The 24,436-nt window shown below is 36.5% G+C and overlaps 2 protein-coding genes across 7 annotated transcripts in view; one reads left to right on the top strand and one right to left on the bottom strand.

Moving 5' to 3' along the window:
* Window positions 1-137: 137 nt before the first annotated feature.
* PIERCE2 (piercer of microtubule wall 2) lies at window positions 138-12,223 on the bottom strand. 2 transcript variants are annotated; one of them, XM_010969478.3, is made up of 2 exons: window positions 12,086-12,223; window positions 138-5,389 (listed from the first exon to the last, which is right to left on the bottom strand). In XM_010969478.3, exons 1-2 carry the CDS (start codon window positions 12,101-12,103, stop codon window positions 5,042-5,044), a joined length of 366 nt encoding a protein of 121 aa, XP_010967780.1. In that variant the 5' UTR covers window positions 12,104-12,223; the 3' UTR covers window positions 138-5,041. The 2 variants fall into 2 exon arrangements, with proteins under 2 accessions (XP_010967780.1, XP_010967779.2); XM_010969477.3 differs by having other exon boundaries at window positions 11,918-12,103.
* A 333-nt stretch (window positions 12,224-12,556) lies between these two features.
* The window catches only part of CCPG1 (cell cycle progression 1), a 39,521-nt gene continuing 27,641 nt past the window's right edge, over window positions 12,557-24,436 (top strand). For all 5 annotated transcript variants that reach the window (XM_074366159.1, XM_074366158.1, XM_074366156.1 and 2 more), the window contains exon 1: window positions 12,557-12,690. The gene's annotated coding sequence lies outside the window, so the exon portion shown is untranslated. The remainder of the gene's footprint in view (window positions 12,691-24,436) is intronic.

Here is a 24,436-nt window from a genome sequence, read left to right as displayed (position 1 = left end):
ATCTTCTATTAAGGGACTTTTGTCTTAGACTGAAGTAGTGATAGAGTTAAAACATAGATACAGACTTCTCATTTCATTTATGCTAAAAACATGCCTCCCAAATAATAGTGTTATCATTAAAACCTATGAATAAAAGATTGTTAAAAGAAAAAACTGTTATGGTAGTTCTTTTGTTTTTCTAATGCCAACCATTTGATTGAAATTAATCTTAAGATACCAGGAGGAGAATAAGGTAAATATAGCCATTACATTTGTTGTAATGTAAATTGGAGTTCTTTAATCCCCTACTACTGTGTGATGATTTACACGTAAATGTTACTCGAACTCTGGGTTCACCTGTTGGTGGGTGTTGAGCCACAAGACACAACCAAGGCAAAGAGCAGAATGAAGGATTTATTACTTGCAGCAAGTAGGAAGAACCCCAGGGATCTTTCCCAAAGCAATGTCTCCTGAAACAGCAAAATCAGGGAAGTTGTAAGCCCAGGGTACATGCATACTCATGAAAGGGCCTGGGCAGAGAATTCAGCAGAGAATTGGGGCAAAGGTGAACAGAGTCCAAGATTTAGATGATTGAAGTCCTGAGGGTCAGAGTCAACATCAACAACCCTTGGTTTTCACCAGATCTGATGTTGGAGCCTTCTAGGGGTTAAATTCTGCAGAACGCTCAAGAAAGTGCTTCAGGCTAATCTTTACTATTGAAACAGAACTGGGAGTCTTTATTATCTGATTTGTTATCTTTGCTATTGTTACTTCTCTTTCCTGATAAGAGTCCTTTGTTTTTTTTTTTTGTTCTTTTTTCCCTTAAGGTCATTATGACTGAGACCTGTTCAAGGGCAAGCATTGTGTCCAGGCTTAGATCACAAAATGGCTAGGCCTGAAATGGCTTCTCTTATGTCAAGAAGCTATATCTGGTTCTTTTTCTCCAGGCACCCTCTCACCTATCTGCTTCCACAAGGATGAGGTGTAGTTGAAAAAGTGGCTCAGAGGAATCTTTAGAATTTGGTCAAGGAGAGACCACTTGTCAGTGGCAAGCCGTGTACTTTCCAACAAACCTCATCTATTTGGAGAAAAAGGGCAAAGGATTTTTGCACACACCATCAGGGGAAAAGGTTAGGAGGTGATTTCCCAAGAAGCCTGGCAACAGGGGTGTGTTTCATTACCTTATGTAATTGTTCTGGCTCGGTCTCAGACAAAGATCCAAGAGCATCCTCAAGAGCTGACCCGTCTCCGAGGATCACATGCACATTAACTAAGCTCTGGAGAATGAACAAGACAGACTGCCTACTTATTATTAATTCATAATCGGAAATTGAGGACATTCATGGTCACGGTAGGTCATGTGACAATTCATTTCTCTTTATAAGCAAACTATGTATCAGGTAAATCTAATCACAGAGTTGCTTGGCAAACATGGACGCAGAACAAGAATAATTAGTTTGATGAATGGAATGTATCATAGCATCATGCATTCCAACTCCCCATAACAGGCTTCTTCATTCCTACAAAGCTTAGGATAATTCCCACAAGGCTTACTTCACTGTAACTAACTCTCCTGTACTAACAATAAAACCAGGTTAATTTTAAAAGTCATTACCAGGTTACTAGCATCTTCTCTTTGACATGTGATTTCCCCTTCTTAAATGTTTTAAAGGCATATGACCCTAAGATCATCTATCAAGATATTCTCTTTAAGGAACTGCTGTTGACGATACTTACAACATACTTCCTTTTAGTCTTTTTATGACCTAAATAAACATGGTTTTTGTTTAGTAAACAAACTGCTCAGTATAGTACCTAGAACATAATAAACTCAGAATAATTTTGAGCTATTATAGTTAGTAATAGAACTAACCAATATCATTTGGTCAAATATATTAATTAGATTCTTCATGGGGTAAACTGTATTTATGATAATCTTTTAGTTTATAGCTAAAAGAGGAAAAGACCTAACCAAACTGATAAAATATTCCTCTAGGAAGAGAAGCCTTCAGTTTCATTTAAAGCTGAGAGCTCATGCCATATTTCCAGAATTGATGAGTCAAGAAATGGAAGTAAAACTTCAAATATTCTGATAATTGTGTAAAGGTAGGAAAGTTTGCCTAAAGTATGTGAGTTCTTTAATTAATGTGCTTTAAATATTTTCCAGGAGAGTTGATTGTTTAAACAGGTAACTGAAATGGAGTCTTTTGAGGGGGGCGGTAACAGAGGATGCTTATTTTTTACATTTTAGGATAGCATATTCCAAATGTACTGCTTTATTTAGTATATCTTGCAGAGTAGTTAAATTAATACTTTACAGCCAATATGCTAATGCTTCTTATATGTTGTTCTTATGTATCCTAGTTCTAAATATACTATAAGTTGGTGAATAATTCTGTATTTATCCTATCCATACCTTTGATTTTTCTTTATAGAACTGATTACCATTGGGTCAGTGGTTCTTAAAATGTGGTTCCATCAAAATACAAATATGCTATATTATAATCCTATCTTTAAAAAGGAACCTTTCGCCCCACATCTATTTCTAGCTGTCACCACATTTCTCTGTTCAACGTACAGCAAAATGACTAAAACATAGTTTTTACTTCTTTCAGTCTTTCTTAAATCTATTCCAGTACAGTTTTTCTCTCTAGGACCTCACTGAACAGTTCTTGTTGAGGTCACCAGTGATCTCTCCAGGCCTAATCAAACCTTCAGGTCTCAGTCCATGTGTTAGCTCCCCAAATCATTTCATACAGCTGGGCCATTCCCTCATATTGAAACAAGTTCTTTATGTGGCTTTGGGGCATCCCACTCTTCCTCATTTCTTCCCACTTCACTCGTCACTTCTTGGTCTCATCTGTTTATGCCTGATCATCCCTGACTTCTAAATGTTAGAGTTCCCTGGAGATTTGTCCTCAGATCTCTCTTCTGCCTACACTTTGTTGTCTTATCTGGTCTCATGATTTTAAATAATATCACTGTGTAGATGTTGTTTAAATTGATTATATTTAACGTGGGCTTCTCCCTTGAACTCCAGACTTGATATTTAGTTGCCTCAACAGCTTGACTCTCCAGTTCCTTCAGGAGTGTGATCAAATACCAGTTTATACCCTTCCCTACCTAAAATAACTCCTTGCCCAAGCACGCCTCCCCAACCCTATTTTATTTTTCCCTCGTAACTCTTATTGCCTGGCATATTTTACACATATAGACATATATAAACATTTAAATGTAAAGAACATGTAAATAAAGTATCTACATAGATAAAATTTGTATAACATAAATACATGAATGTTATATGCATATGGATGTAAATATTTACATGTAAATATGTGCACCTATTTTACACTTACATATTTATATGTACATATAAATATTTATAAATATTTGTGTGTGCATAAACATGTATAACATAAAGATGTGTAACAGAAACATATACATATTTAGATTCTATAACATTTATATATGAATATATACATATATTCATACATGTGTTTTTGGTTTGTTTCCCCTACTAGAATTTATTAGACTCTCACCTCCATGAAGGCAGGTACTTATTGTCTAGAATAGTCCTTGGACTTTAATAGGCACTGAATGACAAATTGGCATTTCAGACTACATGCTTGATTCTGAGATATTCATCCTCTCTTATTTTAGCAACAACAAAAACAAAAAAGGGCCTAACCACCTATCATAGTAAGGAACTTTAGCTTAATCTCTAGATTCTACATATTAAAAAGTTGACTTCACTTGCCACAAATCAAGCACCTACAGTGAAGGGGGGAAATAGTGTATATAGTTTGTGCAGAGAAAAGGCTGGTAAACTGAAATTCTGCTGCATCATTCACCTGGAAATCTTGTGCACTGCCTTGATTTTTGATGTTTTAGAGGAAGTGAACAAAACTAATTTTTTTCTTTCTTGTGCCATTACCAAATACCATATTTTGGGGTAGTTGGAAGCATTTTATGAAGCTGCAGAGTTTGAGCTGTTTTCTTACATCAAGCTATTTTTGTAAATAGAAGGGTCAACTTTTCCGAACCCAACTTTTCTGATCCCCTAGTGACTCAAAAGATTATTCTTTAATTGATGTGAATATCCTGAACCAACAGGGAAAAATAAGAACAGTGATTTTTTTTCCAGTAAAGGTACTCAGATCTATTTGAACAGGAGGTTTCTACAGATGGCAGCTAAATAAATCTCTGTATACAATGGGATTACAGAGTTTAAATAACTGAACAGCCCATCATCCACCACTGCTCATGCTCTCTAAGATATATCAAAGTAATTGCATTTGTAAAAATATGCAACATTCTCTCACATTTCTGTTCTTTTATGCATAACGTTTCTTCTGCCTGACTGACCTTTCCTTTGATTTGGCTTTACCTTCTCCAGGATGTTTCTCCAGATTGCTTTGGTCTCAATTTAAGCAATTCTGTCTCTGTGTCTGAAAGACCTTTTACGTATTTTACAGTACATAAATTATCATGTGTTACTAATTTACTGATCTCATTCTTCCAAAATGTTGTTTATTGGAACAGTAAAAGACATGGTATTTTATTACTGTGTTCCATTTGCATCGTATAGTGCCTACCATGAGTAGATGTTCAATAAATGAATGAATGAAGTCCTCTCTTCCACCAGTTTGGCTGTGGGAACTAACATTCCTCCATGTTCTAAGCTACTAGTCGAAATAACTGAAAAGTAGGAAATTACTGGTCAGAATCTTCCTTAATTCAGCTTTTCATATTAGAGTTCCTGTGTTCCTTTGTCATGATAAATATACTCAGTAGACAACTGAGGTCCTGAAATACTTTTGAAGCTTTTAGAGTTACATGAACTAAATAAAACTAGGATATAATGAAATGCTTTTTACATTTTATTCTATTTTGAACACATTTTTATTTAAGAAGTCACTGTCATTCAGTTATCTTTTGTACTGCTTTAGGTATTTTAAAAAAATTAATACAAATCTTTTTATATTTCAAATTAGGTATCCTAGCCTTAGATTTAAAACTCATTTTTTCCTGAGTGTATTTTCTCTTTAGGACTAATATATTTTCATAGAGTGTGTTGAAAATTAGGAAAATCAAGGGTTCTTGTTCTGTCAGGCGCAGTGTTTAGAGTGTTATTTTGATAAAATCCAGTAGCTCTGATACGGCTTGAAAACACTTGATCCTTTGGAGCATAATAGCAGGGGAGAAACTGTGGCATAGGTAAAAATTCACCATAATTACTTGAATTGGTTTTATACATAATCATCTTAGGTTTCGATAGTGAGGTAGCCGTATGGAGTGTCTTTGGGTCCAACATACATGAAAACACAGGATTGCCTGGGTTCACACAAGGAGGCAGTTGTTCAGGTTTCATTTCTGTGTCTGAATTTGAAGCTGAAGTACTTTTCTTATCCTAAAAGATAAATGAATAAAACAATTCTCAATTATGAAGTTCTAAAAAAACCCCAGTTATTTAAACTTAGGTCCAATCCTATCTTATATCACTCAGAAAAAGTGACTCAAAATGGATCAAAGACTTAAATGTAAAACTCTTAGAAGAAAACATAGGGAAAAAGCTCCTTGGAGTTGGTCTTCATAATGATTTTGTGACTATGACAACAAAACTACAAGCAATAAAAGCAAAAATCAGTAAATGTGATTTCATCAAACTAAAAAGCTTCTGCACAGCACAGGAATAGCAGAATGAAGAGGCAACCTATGGAAGGGGAGAAAATATTTGCAGACCATATATCAGATAAGGGGTTAATATCCAAAATATCTGAAGAACTCATACAACTCAATAGCAAAAAACCAAACAATATAATTAAATAATGGGCAGAGGATCTGAGTAGACATTTTTCCCAGGAAGACTTACAGATGGCCAACAGGTGCATGAAAAGATGCTCAGCATCCCTAACCATCAGGGAAATGCAAATCTAAACCACAGTGAGAATGGCTATTATCAAAAAGTCAAGAGACAATAAGAGTTGGTGAAGTTGTGGAAAAAGGGGAATCCTCATGCACTGTTGGTGGGAATATAAATTAGTGCAGCCATTATGGAAAACAGTATGGAGGTTCCTCAAAAAACTAAAAATAGAACCACCATATGATCCAACAATTCCATTTTTGGGTATATAGATCCAAAGGAAATGAAATTACTGTCTTGAAGCAATGTTTGCATTTTCATGTTCATTGCAGCATTATTCACAATAGCTAAGACATGGAAACAACCTAAATGTTCATCAGAATGGATGAAGAAATTTTGGTATATATGCATGTATATATAATGGAATATTTATTCAGCCATAAAAGGGGATCCTGCCATTTGCAACAACATGGATGGACCTCGAGGGCATTATGCTAAGTGAAGTTAAGTCAGACAGAGAAAGACAAATACTGTATAATCTCACATATATGTGGAATCTGGGGGAAAAAAGGTCAGACTCAGAAACAGGGTAGAATGGTGACTGCCAGGGGCTGAGGGGTGGGGGAAATGGAGAAATTTTGGTCAAAGGATACAAACTTACAAGAAGAGTAAGTTCTGGAGATCTAATTACAGTATGATGATGGTAGTTAACAATGCTGTATTATATATTTGAAAGTTGCTAAAAGTAGATGTTCTCACCACTCCCACACACACAAATTTGTAATGATGTGAGGTGATAGATGTATTAACTAATCTTATCGTGGTAATCATTTCACAATATACATGCTTATCAAAGCATCACGTTGGACAGCTTGAACTTACACAATGTTATATGTCAATTGTATCTCAGTAAAGCTGGAAAAACAGAACAGAGGAAAACAAAAAAACTTAGCCCCTTCTACTCTCCTTCTTGGGAGTCCTTTTCTCTCGAGGACATTGAAGAGCACCCACTGAATTGCATAGATTGGTACAGAGCAATGTACTATATTTTAGTAAGATTACTTTGGCTGCTGTTAGAATCTTGATTGCATGTGGAGAGGAGCTACAATAGTCCATGTGATTGTTGATGATTTATGGAAGGGTGGTGGTACAGTAAGACTAGTAAATAAATTTGAGACATTTTGGAAGTAGAATTCATAGGACCTGGTGACTTATTGGATGTGGTTGGTGAGGAAGAGGGACACATCAAGAATACCCCTATGTTTCTGGACAAACTTGGGTAGACAGTGGTGCTGTCTATTATAATTTAATATTTAATTAACCTATGTATATTTAATATTTAAAATGTAAGTAATTTAGCTGTTTGGGGAGGGAGGGAGCAAAATATTAAAAAGAATGGATACAAACTACATGTTGTTTTCTAGGACATGCAGGTTAACATGTTTTATCCTTAGTAAAGTCAAATACGTAAAAAACATCAAGCTTCAATAATGAAGATGAAGGAATTCAAGTGGAACAGACTATACAGACCTTATTAATCACTTGTTCAACAAATACTGAGTACCTACTATGTGCCAGGCATTGTTAGATGCTAGAAATACAATGATGAACAATATAAAGGTCCTAGAGCTTACATTTTATTATATAAAAGAAAAGACATAGGAAGCCAGCTCAATAACATTAGGAAATTGGTTATTTTTAAAAAATAAAATAAAATTCAGATGAATTATTAAATACTGATTTAAAATCACATGATAGAAAAAATAGAAACTAGGAGGAAGTTATTTTAAACTTTGAGAAAGAATATTATAAACTTAAAAGTGACAAATTATAAAGGAAAGGACTGATATATTTAACTGCCTAATCTGTACATGAAAACATAGTCACCCAAAATTAAAAAGGCAGACCACAGACTGGGAGCATTATCTAGAAAGAATGACAAAGGATTAATATATTTTCCTCATAAAGTCTTTTTTATACCTACATAAAAAAATAGGCAAAGTACTGTAACTCTGATGAAGCAAAGATAATTAATATATTAGTCTCAATGATAAAGACATATCAAGGTAGGAAACATAACAGTTTTTTAAAAACAGTAAGTAAAAACCACGGGAGTGTTTAAGAAAATTATGATAGCCAGTTTTGACAGTGAAACAGCACTTTCATTGATGATTGCCAGGTAAATTAATAACCCCATTTTAAAAGACTAACAAAGTGCACCAAGAAGTAAAAAAATGTTCATGACTTTGAATCCTGAAATTTTAGTTTTTTGAAGTCTATCCTGAGAAACTTAATTGCAGAAAAAATGCTTACTGTACAGTATTACTTATAAAAGAACTGAAGCATACTAATTAGATGGAAGTTAATATTAATTATATCTCTTATGCCAAAATTACCAATGAAGTGCCTGAAAATAGTTTATTTTTTAAAACAAGTTTCTTCCTCTACCTTCCATTGGTGAAGATAAATATTAACCCAGACCTGATTTAATTATCTTAAAATAGTTACAACCTGAAGGATGAGGTGTCCCTAAAGTTCTGTTACTATAAATAGAATTTTTTAAAGTAAACTTCACCTTGAGGTTGTATTATATTGCTTAATATTTTCTGAAAGATTTGGAAGTCCTTTATAAACAATTTCATTGGTATTTCTAGTTGGGAAAATCAAATAGAAATCTAAGTTCCTTTATACATATATCTACTTACGTTTTAAATGTAGTGTGGTTGGTTATAATCTTGAAAAATAGAAAGTTACTGTGAGTTGAACCTGAGCTAAAATGTTTTCCCTATAAACATTCCTAAAGGCCAGCTTTATTTATTTATTTTTGAGATACAGTTGATTTACAATATTATGTTTCAGATGTACAACATAGTGATTCAGAATTTTTAAAGGTTATACCCCATTTGTAGTTATAAAATATTGGCTATATTGCCTGTGTTGTACAACATATCCTTGTGGCTTACTTATTTTATACATAGTAGTTTATACGTCTTAATTCCCTACCCCTGTCTTGCCCCTCCTTGCTTCCCTTTCCCCACTGGTGACCACTGGTTTGTTCTCTGTATCTGTGAGTCTGCTTCTTTTTTGTTACATTCACTTGTTTGTTGTTATTTTTTAGATTCCACATATAAGTGATATCATACAGTATTTGTCTTTCTCTGTTTGACTTATTTCACTTAGCATAATACCCTCCAAGTCCATCCATGACATGCAAATGGCAAAATTTCATTCTTTTTTATGGCTGATGTGGTATTCTCACATCATCTTTATCCCTTCATCTGTTGATGGACACTTAGGTTGCTTCCACTTACTGGATATTGTAAATAATGCTGCTGTGAATATGGGGGGGGTGCATATTTTTTCGACTTAATGTTTTCATTTTCTTCAGATATATATACCCAGGAGTGGAATTGCTCAAATTAGTGTTTTTAGGGTTTTTTTGGGGGGGGCACTTTATATACCCATGAGTGGAATTGCTGTATCATACAGTAGTTCAATTTTTAGTTTTTTGAGAAACCTGCATACTGTCTTCCACAGTGGCAAAACCAATTTACATTCCCACCAACAGTGAACAAGGGTTCCCTTTTCTCCACATCTTTGCCAACATTTGTTATTTGTGGACTTTTTGATGATAGTCATTCTGACAGTTGTGAAGTGATATCTCATTGTGGTTTTGATTTGCGTTTCTCTGATGATTAGTGATGTTGAGCATCTTTCCATGTGCCTATGTGCCATCTGTGTGTCTTAGGAAATATGTCTGTTCAGGTCTTCTATTTTTTAATTGGGTTGTTCTAGTTTTTTATTTAAAAGTACTATAAAACCATATTGCACATCTTCAGTTAACTATTAATGTTCTACTTGAACAATGCCCTTAATAAGCATTTTGAAAGTACTTTTCTGTGAAGAACAAGTCAAACAGACTAATTGGGAAATTTGTATTTGTGTACGTCCTGCTGTAAGAATTATCTAAAGCACGTATTAGGTGTCACCAGTTCCAGGTTCTGATGTTGCCACAGATAACAGCTGTGTGACTTTGATGAAATTATTTTGCAAGGCTTGAAGTTCCTTGTCTATGAAGAGGAACTTCATAGACAAAACAAAGGAGATGGATTACATAGTTTTCTTTCCTAATCTGAGGATATGAGGGCTCTCCAAATGTAGCAATAGGAAAGTGATTTTCAGTTATTCGAACAAAAGAAGGAAAGTGTATAGGGATTTACTTGTTATAAAGCCCTTAAAAATGCATTCTTTGGTGTCCCTGTAGGCAGAAACTGTTGGTAGTTAAATAAACCCTCCAAATTTGGCAACTTCTGGAATATTTAAGATCTAAGTCCTTCCACGTCTGAAATTATATTATATATCTAATCTCATAGAAATTGGCAGGGTACTGTAACTGACTTTTTAAGGTTAAATTAATAGAAGATTGTTTATATGCATTAAAGTTCTTTTACTTTGAAGACTCTATAGTAGATTCTTGTGATTCATGAGGCTGAGACCCTTGAAGAATTCTAAATCCTTAAAACTAGCAAGTATATATTCTCAGTTTCTCCAACTCTAAAATGGACGAAAGAATATTGACCAAGTTGTCAGGCTTAAGTGAGGATCAAATTTGGGTCAAATTAGGTGGGTTCCTCTTTAGAATAACCCACTGATTCTGAATTGCTGGGCTATTCTACTTAATGTCTAAGCAAAGTTAAGTTTCCCACTGTCAAGACCTATTTGTTTTGAAATCTTGAGTTCAGATCTGCAAATGTGAAGTATTTACTACATTCTTTTTTCTTTTGTACAGATTTGAAGAGTATCAATAGAGTGTTAGAGATGTAGCACAAGGCAAGAACTGTGTGACCTAGATTCTAGTTCTTTGTCATCATTGCACCTTTACTTGTATATTGTCTGTAAAATTGGTGAAAAAAAATCTGCCACAGTTCTTGTGGTTGTGTAGAAAAAATGAAAATAAATCGGGTGTAAATAAGTTGCCATCTAAATGGAACCAGTTTTTACCATTTTCTTTTTTGCAGGTCTACCTCAATGCATATGCATGATCTTCCAGAATTCAGTTTTGAAATTTACAGGTTAATAACACCTTACAGTAATATGCTACAGTTCAGTAATACTCATGTAATACTCATAATCTTGGAGGAAGCTGGCAAAGCTGGAAGTAGAACTCATCAGCTCTTGCTATTTATTCTTTTTGACACTGCTTATTAATGTGTTTTAAATATCAAGAGCACAGATACTGGAGAAGAGTAAGTCACCAGAATCCCATGGTATTACAACACGTCAGGTTTCCTTAAAATGTCTAGATTACCCAGCCCATGGAAGGCTTCTTAGGTGGAAGGTGCTGCCCTGTGACTTGTGGGAACAAGTACCAACCCTATACTTTATGGACACTCAATCAGGTTGCCCAGGGCAACCTCAGTCACAGAGGTTGTGACTTTCAAATCACCCTCTAAAACTGGCTCTAAAATTCTAATCAACTTTGACTCAAAACAGAAAACAGAATCTAGTCAAAATGGAAGACAAATTAGCTGAAAATTTTTGTTGGCATAATTTGTACCACACAATCTGTAAAAGTTAGTGTCTACCTAAATCTTTTAGCCCCACAGGACAATTCACAAATTTTTATAGACTTAGAAACAAAACACCCACTGCTTTTATATCATAGGCTCTCACTGCAGCTTTCTTATTTGAGTTTCACCTTCTTCAAATATGGTATTAAAATGCGGAGTTCAAAACATACAATTAAAAACAAAAGAGCCCAATACAAAGAATAGTAAGATTATTTCAAATTCTCTACTAGGTTACACATTAGGTCAGCAACTCTTAAGGATAAGAAGATATTTTTCTTAATTTATCTTTTTTGGCCACAATTAGGGGACAGAGAATTAAACCTTAACCTTCAGTTTCCATGAGAAGTGAGTATAAATGCACCATATCCTCCCCCCATTTCCTTTTTTGATCAAGGCACAATGTAAATAAATGTAAAATTAACAAGATACATTTTTCTTGTTCAAACCCATCACCGCAGTTAGCGAAGGGGTAGGAGCTGCATACTGTCCCCAGTCATCTTCCTACCTTGAGAGGCAATTCTGGCTTACTGCAATGCATGTTGCAACTGTGTGGCCCAGTGGTTGCCAAGAAAGGTGGTTTTTTGGGGGTGGGGTGAGTGGGAGTGCGGGGTGCCCCAAATTTATAGTAAGAGTACCAGCAGTCAAAAACGTCCAGCCCTTTGCCCAAACCCACCCAGTCGCACTCGGTCATTCTCGGTATCTTCTTTATTTTTTTCGGCAAACGCAGTCTTTTCCTGCAGCGGATGGCAAGAAGGCCAGCGAGCGCCGAGGGATCGCAACCCTTTTACCACACTCAGTTAAAGCAGCAAAGAGGCGGTGGACCGTCGGCGGCTGGATCAATACCAAGAAACGAATCCGCTTAATCCTGGGAGCCGTCCTCCTGGGTGGAATCCTTCCGAGTGGTTGTAGCAGCCCGTCTCCATAGTAACTGGCCGCGGCGCCTCTCCGGCCCTGGGGCCCGGATATTGTGAGGCTCACGGCCGCGGGGCCCAATTTCCCACAGCTTCCTGCAGCCTCCCCTCGGCGGCTGCGCTCCTCTTCGGGAGTCGTAGTTTCTTTCTCCGCCGCCGCCCGACACGAAGCGCGGGCGGGACTACGAGTCCCGGCATGCGCTGCGGCGTCCCGCCGGCTGCCGCCTCCCGCCGGCTGCCGCCTCCCGGCCGCGGACGCCTGAGAGCAGGTTGTTGTTTTTATGAGAGGCGTCACTGCTCTGGGAGCTGTGACCGCCGCCACCGCGACAGCCAGCGCCGGCCGGCGGAGGTGGCGCTGCTCCCTCAGGTACGGCCCCGGGAGGGTCTGGACCCCGGGAGGGGGAGTCTGGCGGACTGTCGTGGTCCTGGCCGGCACTCGCGGTTCAGTCCTTGCCGAAGCAGTCGCGGGGTGTCCACGGAGGCGGGGGGGGGGGCCTGCTCGGGTAGGGGCTTGACCCTTGGCGTTTGCGGCCGCCTGGGTGGCCTCCGTGCGCGAGTCCGCAGCCCCCTCGGCCAGAGCCGAGCCCCGAGGCGACTGGTCTGGTGGTCCTGCAGCCTCCGATTCCTGCGTGCAGACGCTAGCGGTGCGCGGGGGGTGCGGGGGAAGCTGATGGCCCGGGGGACGCACCCGCCTTCTGTCGCGGGGCTGGCTTAAGGCGCTTCTCGGTCCTGATTGATTCGAGTCCATATGGTAAGATGTTATGTGCGTCACGCTGCCGGGTTTTCAGCCGGCCCATCTTTTCTGGTGACGTTTGAGCTCCGTGATGCCAATAACAGAAAGATTAAATATTAAATAATGCATTTGGGATTTCTGCTCGTGCGCCAGAGTGATAATGATCAAATCCCCCTCCCTATCCTTGTCCCCTTCCGCCGGTTCCCTTTAGTGTCGACTTTCCTGATCGATAAATTCTCCGGAACAGCAGTCCACACAGTGGTGCCTTGTACGCGTTACATGTTTATTTTTGTTTAACGAATCCAACTTTTTGCCGTGGGGAGCGCCAGTTTTAACTACTCAGTTAGGTATTTTGTGGAATGGGTGAAATTTGCACTTCTTCACTCTAGATTTATTAAAAAAAAAAAAACAGAATGGCTCTGTCGTGTAGCTGGAATAGATAATTATTTTAGTACTGAGAATTTTAGCAGATTTGCCCCCTCTGATAAAGTCACATGTACTGGATAGTGCTTGAAATGTCACTATTAGAGCATCATATCTTTGGCTTAAGGTTTGAATCTTAATAGGCCCCACATTTCTCAGGCGGATGGTTTACTGTTCTGTCCTGAGCTTTGATCATAAAGGGGAAGGGAAAGGAGAAGAAAGGGTATTATTTTAGTGAATAATTTTTAATCCTTTACCCAAAGCTAAAGATGAGATTCTTAAAGAAGCTAGTAAAAGTCTTTTTCAAATAATATTTAAGGGTGTGGGAAAGACTAGTTTTTAAATGAAAGTTGGTTAGAAAGTCTAATTTTGTTAACTGTAGAGCTAGAAGTGATTGTGTCTTAAAGAAATAAGACTCAAAGAATACTCATAGTTAAAAAAGTGATTAGATGGTGAAACTACAAGTTATTTTTTCTTTCTATTTTCTGGTATTTTCCAAACTTTATTGAGGGAGAAAACCTTAATTTTAAAAAAGGGCACAGCTGCAGCAATTCCAGTCAAGTGGACTCTAAACGTTAATCTTAAAAAGCAAATTAGCAGCAACAGCAAACAGCATAGGCAGAGCCCCTGTTACTGCATCCACAGACTATGAATAACAAGCTTAAATGTAAATTATTTGTCAAGAAGTGACGAAATGCATTGGTTGGGCTGGAAAGGGAAAAAGAGGACAAAAATTCTTAGCACTTGTACATCTCATCTTATTTTGATCTGTTTTCCTTTCTCATTGTATAGTAAAATCAAAGAAAATTGCTTACTTTTCTTCAGTGAAGGCAGTGCAGTCGTGATTATTCCTATAACACCAGGTGACAAAACGTGGGTGTATTAATCTGGAAAGGTCTGGAGATAGGATTTTTTGTTTATTTGTAATCATTTGCCAGTGGAAATAAAGAAGTTGAACAATTACTATAAAATGGGAGACTTTAAGCTTGTTTTCATTGAATCATTTTGAATACTATGTTTTATATGTCTGATTTTTTTTTATTATGCTTTGCATTATTTTCTGTTATAGATACATTGGATATGGGTGGGTAGGTAGCGTATCATTTAGCCCACATTTTGTTTTCTGTCGTAAAGGGCCACGTTGTTCTTTGATGAGAATAGTCTGTATTTCAGCAGTCTTGAAAAATTGAACTCACCTCAACTCCAAGTGTTCATTAACTCTTAAAATATCCATTCTGAAGCTTTTTTGTTTTTTAAGCTGTAGAAGTCACACTTCATTTTCTTAGGTTGTTTTCTCTGGAGCTTTGCTTCTCTCCCCAAATTTCATTTTCTTTTCAGTACTTTCTGTTGTTTCCTTTTGTATATTTTATGTCCCGTGTTGAGCCAATATCTTACTAAATATATGGGTTCATTTACAGGGCATAAGAAAACAGTCATAATTGATTAATATGTCTGATTTTACTAACTGGTTCCACAGTATTGTTGGCTAGGTTCTATAATTGTTTTCTTATCCAAGTTAAATATTTTAAAAAATTAGGTGATTTTGAACTAAGAATTAAGAAGTAGTTTCTGCTTGTCAAGACTATGGACACAGTGCAAGGCCTGTTAAGCCCACGATATTTTAAAACAGAAAATGCAGACTCATCTAACAATGCAGAACTACCAGAGGCTGAACTGTTTCTGTGTTTGTGTGTGCTTAATGTGACGATGTTGCTGTATTGTAAGTGACAACTTTACATTTTCAAGAATTTTCTTCCTGGCAGTTCTGCAGTTTTTGTTTAAAGTTTTTAAAGCATTTTAAATATAGTTTTTAAAGGTTACTTTCCATTTACAGTTACTACAAAATATTGGCTCTGTTCCCTGTGTTGTACAATAATACATCCTTGAGCCTATACAGCCAACTGTTTGTACCTCCCACTCCCCGACCCCTGTACCCCACCGCCCCTCAGTTGGTAACCACTGGTTTGTTCTCTATATCTGTGAGTATATTCTTTTTTGTTATATTCACTAGTTTGTTGTATTTTTTATATTCCACATATAAGTGATATCATACAGTATTTGGTTTTCTCTGGCAGTTCTGCAGTTTTGACTAAATTAAAAACGGTAAAAAAGTATGAATTGGTTTCAAAGGTCATGTTTGATGTATTGCACCAGATAAACTTGAAAAAAGGTATTTAATTTGTGGAAACGTGCTTACGGGCCGGTAAGGTTTTCTGAAGGAGGTGTTAGCAAGGAAGTATTAGTATTAGCAGGAAGTTAGGAATCTCATTTTTCTTCAATGTTTGTCCATAAAGCACTATCCTAAAACCTTACTTCTGGTTCATGTTGCCAGCATGATGAAATGTAAAAAGGCAATTGGATTGGGAGTCAGGACATTTAATGATGTTGACAGGTAATTTAACTTACGAGTCTCTATTGTACATTGTGTATCACAGTCATTGCCATACTTCATGGGGTATTTGTGAAGATCAAATATGATATAAAAATACCACTTTGTAAGTGGCAGAGTGATCTACCCATGCAAAATATTATTGGCCTGCATAAGTAACATTTACATAAAACATATTCTACATTTGAAGAGTGATGATTTAATCTCATACATACTTTTAGACTGGGAAGTTTGATGGAAAAAAGTCAGATGAGATCTTCATTTGATTTTTTGATAGAGCTTCTTGCCTGTTACTAGGCTGAAGGAAACCTGGCCCCTTTCCTGACTGTGACTTTGCACTCTGCTGCATTAAAGGTCCTGAAAGCAGAGTGCTTATGTTTGGGCCTTTAATTTTGGTTTTGATTTGTTTTAGTTGTGATCTAAAGTATAAATCTAACTTAACAGTAGGAAGGGGTGGTGTTTTTAACGTTCAGAAATGGTACTTTAAGTTGATTTCATAAACAGCCTACAAAGAATGTGAAATCCCAGCCTTCCAGAGATATAGTGCCTGTGTAAGCATTTGTCTTTCAGGGAAAGAAACAGTTTAAAGCTTAGACTTCTCCTTTTGGGGACGTCAATCCTGCGTATATTACATACAGCATCTGACTCTTGACATCAACTTCAAGTTGAGTTGACATATAGAACATTCAAGTAAAAAAGTCTTTTAGAAACTTGTTTGAGGACTTTATGAGAGCAAATATAAGTGAAAGTGAAAGGGAAAGAAATATAACGTATCATGGGGTTGGTAATGACTGCTTATGTATTTGATTAGTTGATAACTCAAATAACATCTTTACTGACATTTTATCTGATATTACTACTAGAAAGTAACAGTGAATGTATACTTAATTATCTATTGTGTACTTAAAAAAATGGAAATCCCTTTGTTTCCCATCTTTCTAGCTTTTTTCGCAAATGACAAGTAAAAGAGTTGTAAAAAAAAGTTAGGGCAGATTATCCTTTTGTGGAAGGTATGTTTAAAATAAATGAAAAATACAGATATATGATGAATACATATATTTTAAAAAGTAAAAACAAATTTTTAAAAAAATTTGAGAGTAGAAGAAAGCATAAAGCAAGAACCCAGTAATTTTACTTATTGATTCCCTGAAAAGGGAAAAGGAGCCAACAGACCAGGGGCTTACATTGCCCAAGTGAGGGTAAGGGGCCCGGTCAGGCTTTTATATTAGCTCCTCCAGGCTTTCCTAAAATTAAGATATAACAGTCCCGGAAAGTCAGGATTTTTCTCAGAATGAGAATACCTGGTGAAAGGGATATTTACATACTAATGTGTATCTTAATTTGCCCCCAACATTTTGAATTCATATTGTTTATTCACCTTATTTCAAACTTTTTGTCAGAGGTGTGGCTTCTTTTAGGTGGCGGCAAAAAGGGATGTTTTTATCTTCAAATAAAGCAGTGGTTGCTGCTGTTTCCCAATTTGAAGGATGTTACATCACAGAGTTACTTGTGAAGAAACTGTGTATTGACTCACTTCTTGCAGAATTTGTTTTCAAGGTCAAAACGTTAAATCTGCTGTATATGACAAGATTGCTGCCTCTTTCTGAGCATTGCTACTCTAATTGGAGATTTTTTCCCCCCAGATAGCTATCTTTAGCAGTAGAGTTCAGTGTGTAAATGAAAGTCCACTCCATTAGAACTAGGAAAGCCTGCTCGCTCTGGAGAGGTTCTTTGCTACCACTTGCAAGATGGGTATAACCAAGAGGCAGGACAGCCATTGGACCCACACTTTGATGCGGTAATGACTGCACTGTGGACTCTTCGAAGCCCTGGCTTGTGCTCTCTTTTCTGTGGCATCAGTTTTCCACAGTAAACTTTTGGTACCTCAGATATAAACATTCTAATATGATTCCCTTAAAGAGACAATCATCCAGAAGATACTTGGATTTGTGTCAGTCATTCATTTATTTAAAATTGGGTTTATCTTTTCATTTTTAAAAAATGTTTATTTTTTTCCTGCTGTTTATGAAGGTCATAAATAGCTCACTGGAAATTTAGCAGACATGTTACATGTAATTTTAGTCTTTTTTGACAGATACTCTTTAAAATTTTGATATATTGCATATAGATTAATATAAATAGGGTTTTATTATGCACATTACTTTCTGACTTGCTTTTTTCACAGAATATATTATTGATACCTTTCTGTGTCAGGACATGTTGATCTACTTTAATTTTTTAAATTGGATTAATTGTAGATATTACAAATTTTAATTTTAATAAATTCACTCTTGGTAGACATTTCACTTTCTAGTTTTTATGTTATAAAAACTGTTCCATCAACCATTCTCACACACATATATACGTATTTTCCTACTCATGTGAGTATTTCTATCAGATAAATTCCTAGGAAGGAAATGAAAGAGAGTTGATAGGTCACAGGGTACATGCCTATAAAATTTTGTTATTATGAAATTACTCAAAGGATAATACCCATATACACTTCCACTGTTTCTAGTGCCTATTTTTCTGTATCTAACCTATTAACCTGTTTAATCTTTGTTGATCGTTTAGACAGTAAAATAATCTTGTTTCTCTTTGTCAATCTTTGGTAGTAAGGTTGAGCATTTTTTTCTTATAAACCATTTTAATGTCTTTTATAAATTGCTTACTCATATTCCTTGTTATATTTTCTATTCAATGTTTTAACCTTTTTCTTATTGATTTGTTGGTGTACTTTAAATGTTTTGAAAACTCTTATATATGTTACATAGGTATTCTCAGTATATCATTCTCATATGACTTGCAAACGGGTTTATGATTTTTGTATGAAAAAAACTTTTCCTTTATGATTTTCAGGTTTTGTATAAAGCTTAGAAAAAGATTATCTTTGCCTCAGGATTGTAAACTTTTCCTTTTGTTTGAGGGTATTTTTTGTGGTCTTATTTTGTATATTTAAATCTCAGCCATATTTTTACTAGGTGGTCTTAAAGTTTTATGAAGCCTTATATTAGTGGAAATCTTTCACATGGCCAACAAGAGAGATGACATCAAACTGAAAGTCTTTTGCAACACCATATTTATGAAGTTTAATGGAGATTGATTACTGAGTGATGCAATTTGGCAAAAAATGGATTTTTTTTTCCCATTGGGAAGCAGGAGAGAGAAAACAGTGACATTTAATTTCTTTTTTTATTTCAGAAGCATTTTATGTGAAAGTGACTCTTATCTTTCTGCATCTCTTTCATCCTCTTCCTTTCACACCAACCATAGGAAGCTTTTGTGCTGTTTTGAGCAGCCAGAATGGCAGCCAGCACTTTTGTTTCATATTCAGAATTGCCTGTCAGATCTTCTGTCTTTTGATGCTGTTTGGAAAACAGCTTAGTTTGGCGTGTGCTTGGTGAAAATATTTTGTAGCATTTATCTGCTGTAACAGTTAAAAGCCATACAGAAACTTAGTGTTCTTCAAATAAAGGGTTTACTTGACCGTTCTAGTCAATAAGCCTTGGAATTGACTGCCCTACTTTTGTTTCCCACAGCACAAAGGCCTGATGAGTACTAGGCACGCCTAGGCTAGGCTTATTTATTGCCAGAGTTTGGGGACTGAAATAAGATTGACATTATAGATGTTTAAAAAAAAAAAAAAATATATATATATATAGAAACTGAGCCTTCACTTAAGATGAGACTATTTGGAAAAAAGAAAGCAACACAGTGGAAGGTTCTTCCCTCCCACAGTGAACAGGATTGAAGACCCTTTAGTTCCCCGAAGAGACATATTTCTCTCCATTTACCTCCAGAAGTATTTATGTCACAGTACTGTTTAAAATGTGAATTTGTGCCAAATTACCATAAAGCATAGTGTAATAGTATTAGTTAGTTAGTAACAGTTTTAGATGCTTAATTACTTAGACAGTGAAAGTCTTAGATGACTTTTTTCTACATCATTATTTTTCATTGTGATAAAAACCCATAAATAACCTAAGCATCCATTATTAGGGGAATGAACTATAATAAAGCTAACAGTATATTATATAGTCATCAAAGTCATTTTTGAATAATTTAAAAAAATTGTTAAACAGCACAGTAGGAAGACTTAAGGAACTGGTTGATCCCACTGCCTACGTATATAAAATTGGAAGGATATATCCCAGAAGCGTTTAAATCAAATTTGCAGCAAATGTAGACTGCAGTCCTGCTATTGAGGAAGACTTTCTCTGCCCATGCTTTTTGTTGTTGTGTACATACTCATTCATTTTGACTAAAATGCCCTCCCCACTCTTAATCTGCACATTTTACTTCTGTGTGTACTCACCTTGCATGTTGCCTAATCCTCAACCTGTTTTGAGCCCTAAAGGTTAATAACCAAAAGAATCTAGAGCATTGTTATGTAGTTGGTGTTCAGTAAATATTTGATGAATGAATGTAAATAAATGAATGCCAGAAGGGTTGAAGCAGTTTATAGAGGTAGATAAAATTGCAGCAAGGTAACAGAAGTAGAAAAATGAGATAAAGGGAACACAGGTAGGAGTTATGAAATGGACCACAAATGAAGGTATTTCTCTCAGATTATACACTATAAGAGCTTAAACTCTTAGTAAGGCTGGGTATTAAGAAGAAAAACTCTTCAATTACCTTAGCCAACTTCTCAGGATAAGCTCAGTTATTCTAACAGTACCATCAGAAAGAAAGAAATTTCTGCTGATGATTCTTACAGAGAAGATGCTTGAAAATGTGTCTGCCTTGTGCTTAACAACGTTTCAATAAGAGGATGATTCCAATAGGTTTTTTGTTTGTTTTTTTTTTTAATTTGCTGATTTGTTAACATGGTAGATCAGACATCACAACAAAGAAAAATTTAGGTTGAGGGTAAGGTTAGGCATGGTACTTTTATGGGAACTGTCTGTGCTACACAATTGAAGGGTCAAGTGCCTTTGTGTAGATGTGAACTAGACTTCAGTACCTTTAATGCTATATTGAGATCACCTTCAGTAGTACATCAGGGAGGCTGGTCTCCCGATAGACACACAAGAGCATCACTGTCTGACTGCTGAAAGTAAGACGAAGTAGTACATAGGCGCCAGCTGGAGACTTTCCTCTTGCTTGATGGATTGTTAGGCTTTGGTCAGAGGTCTTTTAAGAGTGAGAAGTACACTAATGGGCCACACCACTAGGGTAGTGTGGCATTGGGCATCATCAGATTTTCCTTCCTTGCTACTGGAGACTTTTTAATAGGAAACTGAAGTGAGCAACTACTTGCCACACATAGCTATGGGTGAAATTGTTAGGCAATAGTGGATTTCTTAAGCTTTTCTGTTTCAACCCCTTCGTTGTGGTGGTTGCTGATTTTTAGCGTCCCTAGATCCCTTTTGAAAATAGGCAGGAATAAAAACATCTGTGATTGTGGTATGTTTGAGGCAAGCTTAAGGGTGGGGCTAGACCTGAAATTAGACCTGAAGTTCATTACTATTTATGTTTAGTTCCTAATCTGAGTAAATGCTTGTATGTCCTTTTCTGTAGATAAAATAGAATATTAAATGATTAAAGTTGAGAGTTTATTATGTATGTATTATATGACTTCTTCTGACTAGTAGAGAACAGTTAAATTTTTTATGCTGTTATAAAGACATTAAAAGTAAAATTGGAGCTCCTTACCAAAGCTTTGAACTTAATACTAATTAGTAAAGTAGCTCATGGAAAAAAGTAATGGAAGCTCCCATTAGGCTAGTTATGCTAAGAAGTAAGAAGTAAATGCTGTGTACATTCAGGGGAAGGCTAGAAATCTGAAGAAAGGAAGGAGGAAAGCATTCCAGAAAGTGTGGCTTGAGTAAGTGGAGACATGGAGGTAGGGCCGTCCTCCTATACTTGTAGCAAGTAGATTACTTTGATCAGGTGAGATAGTTCTGTAGGAGAGAACTAATCGATTGCAAGCTAGGTTAAAGCCAGATGGTGGAAGCATTTGGATGTCACTCTGAGGAGTTTGACTTTATTGTACAGAATACTTATTCTCAACATCATAGGGGACTTTTGAGTGGGAAGTAAAAAAATCCTAGCACTTGGACTAAGTGTTGTATGTAACCTGCAATCAATTTCATTGTTGCCTGTATGTAAGTGTTAGTTAGCATCATTGTGTGTGTTTAGGGAGGGACCAAGGAAAGAGTTGAAAAATGGCACTGTAGAAAGTGAGGCGTCCCATAGTAATTAAAACAGCATCATTGTTTTGGTGCTGGAATATAGATCATTGGAACTGAATAGAGACTATAGAAACTGATTCATAAAAGTATGGGACTTAATGTGACAAAAAGTGGCATTTTAAATCATAGGAAAAGTATGGAGTATTTAATAATTGACATAATTTCTGCCTCACACTAAGAGGGAAACAAATCTAGATGCATAGATTAAATAGCTGAATGTAAAAACCAAAATTCTGAGAAAGTATTAGTAGAAAATAGAATAATTTACAATTTTGGGAGTAGGAAAGACTTCTAAAGCAAAATGTAAAATGTAGATGGTATAAAAGACACCCAATTCTCCATCCTCAACATTTGACTGGATAAAGTTTAAAAACATATCTATGATAAAAAAAAAAGCCCAGAAAAAAAACATATCTATGATAGAAGATTTTTTTTAAGTTGAAGCATGCTAGAAAAATATATTTGCAGTAGATAAAGCAGTGAATTCATTCATGACCCAGTTTAAAAGAATTTCTGAAAATCAGCAAAGGTAGCCCAGTCGGAAAGTGAACATAGGAACATCAGAGAATTCACAGAAAATAAAATAAGGATAGCCAGTAAACAGGAAAAGATGCACAACCCCCCTAAGTCTTGGGAAGAACATACTAAAATAGGGAGTTTTTTTGTTTTTCTTTCTTGATTTTTTGTTTTGGCTCATGGCATGATCAGAAGTTAAAGATGGTTGTTACTTTGTTGATGAGATTGTGGAGAAATAGGTAACCTCATGTTGGTGGGAGGCCTCCCTTAACAACCTTACTTAAAATACTAGTACCACCCCTACTCCCTGCATTCAGTTTTCCCCCTTGCTTTATGTTTCTCCACAGTACTCACCAGCAACTGAATTACTACATATCCTGCTTGTTTATATCTGTAGGGTTGTTCTTGGACCAAATATATAATATAAAGGACATCTTGAATGTTTTTATTAGTTGGGATCTTGGATCCTCTTTCCTTTCTCCAACTAACTCAAATGCAGGCATTTTCATATCCTTTGGGGGAGATAAAAGTTCCAGAGCCTTTGAAAAGCATTATAGAAATAGGTTCTTGAAAGCTGTCTAGCCTGACTGACTCATCTTTGATCACCTTTACAGTGCAGCAGCATTTTGGGGACTTTTGCTCACAGCCCATTGGTTGGCTTACGTTGGAATTGTAGACGTGTGGGAGAACAATGCCCCCATTCTTCTCCATCATGTCCAATTCTAGAAGATACAACAACAGAAACCTTACCCTCTGCATAGTAAAAATGTAGCTACTCAGGAACGATGAGGGGCACCATATCAGGTAACAGTCACTCCAGTTGTACTTTGTGAGGTAAAATTAAATAGTTGCTGTGTTATTAGTTTTGACAGCTGTGACCTAAAGTGTTTTAAATTATGTTTTAAGCCCCAAACTTTCTCTTAATTCAGTCTTCAGCTACCTACTAGATATTTCTACTTGGAAGTGATAATAGCTGTCTCAAATACGATATGCCCTCAACCCAATTATCAATTTTCCTTTCATAATCGGCTGTTTTTGAAGTCTTCCTGTCTCAATGGCCATGCTACTCTTCTATTTGTTTAGGACAGGGATTATGCCTCATACCTGATATTTAGTACATCAGGAAGTCCCGTTGGCTATACCTTGAAGATGTATGGATAATTTGTCCACTTCTCACTGTCTTTGCCACCATCCTGGTCCAAATTACCATCATCTCACCTGGATTATTATAGTAGCTTTGCAAATGGTCTTCTGCCTTTGTTCCCTCACAGTGCTGTCTCAGTACGGCAGTCAGTGTGGTCTTTCTTAATCCTTTCCTCAAAATTCTTCTGTGACTTTTAGTTTCACTTAAGTATAAAAAGTCTTATGATCTATAAGGCCTTCATTTGTCTCCCTCTCCATTCTCTCTCTGTCCTCACCTCTTCCCACGTTCCTGCTGGGCCACTGCTCTCTGACTACACAGCCTCCTTATTGTTTCTCAGAGATAGGGGCTTGGTTCCAACTTTGTACCTACCTTTCCTTTGGTCTGAAAAACTGTCCCCTGAGTTAACTGCACAGTAATTCGCTCACCCATTCAAATCTTTGCTTACGTGTACCTTCTTGAGGAAGCTTTTGCTGATCATCTTTTTAGAATTAAGCTCCTCCAACCCAGCAATTTCTATTCTCTTTTCCCAGGCTTTCTCCATAGTAGGAAATAATACCATCAAATACACCATATACTCTACCTGTTTATGTTGTTTATTGGATGACTCCAGTGTGAAAGATGAAATGCACAAGACAGTTGATGATTTTTAATTCAGAGTATTGCAGTAGGGAAAGTTCATTCATGAATATCTCAAAGAGGAAGAAAACCAAGGAG

Source organism: Camelus bactrianus, chromosome 6 (genome assembly GCF_048773025.1).
Source record: "Camelus bactrianus isolate YW-2024 breed Bactrian camel chromosome 6, ASM4877302v1, whole genome shotgun sequence".
Classification (NCBI taxonomy): domain Eukaryota; kingdom Metazoa; phylum Chordata; class Mammalia; order Artiodactyla; family Camelidae; genus Camelus; species Camelus bactrianus.
The sequence above is the reverse complement of the archived record's forward strand: the minus strand, read 5'-3'. Positions and strand labels throughout refer to the sequence as shown.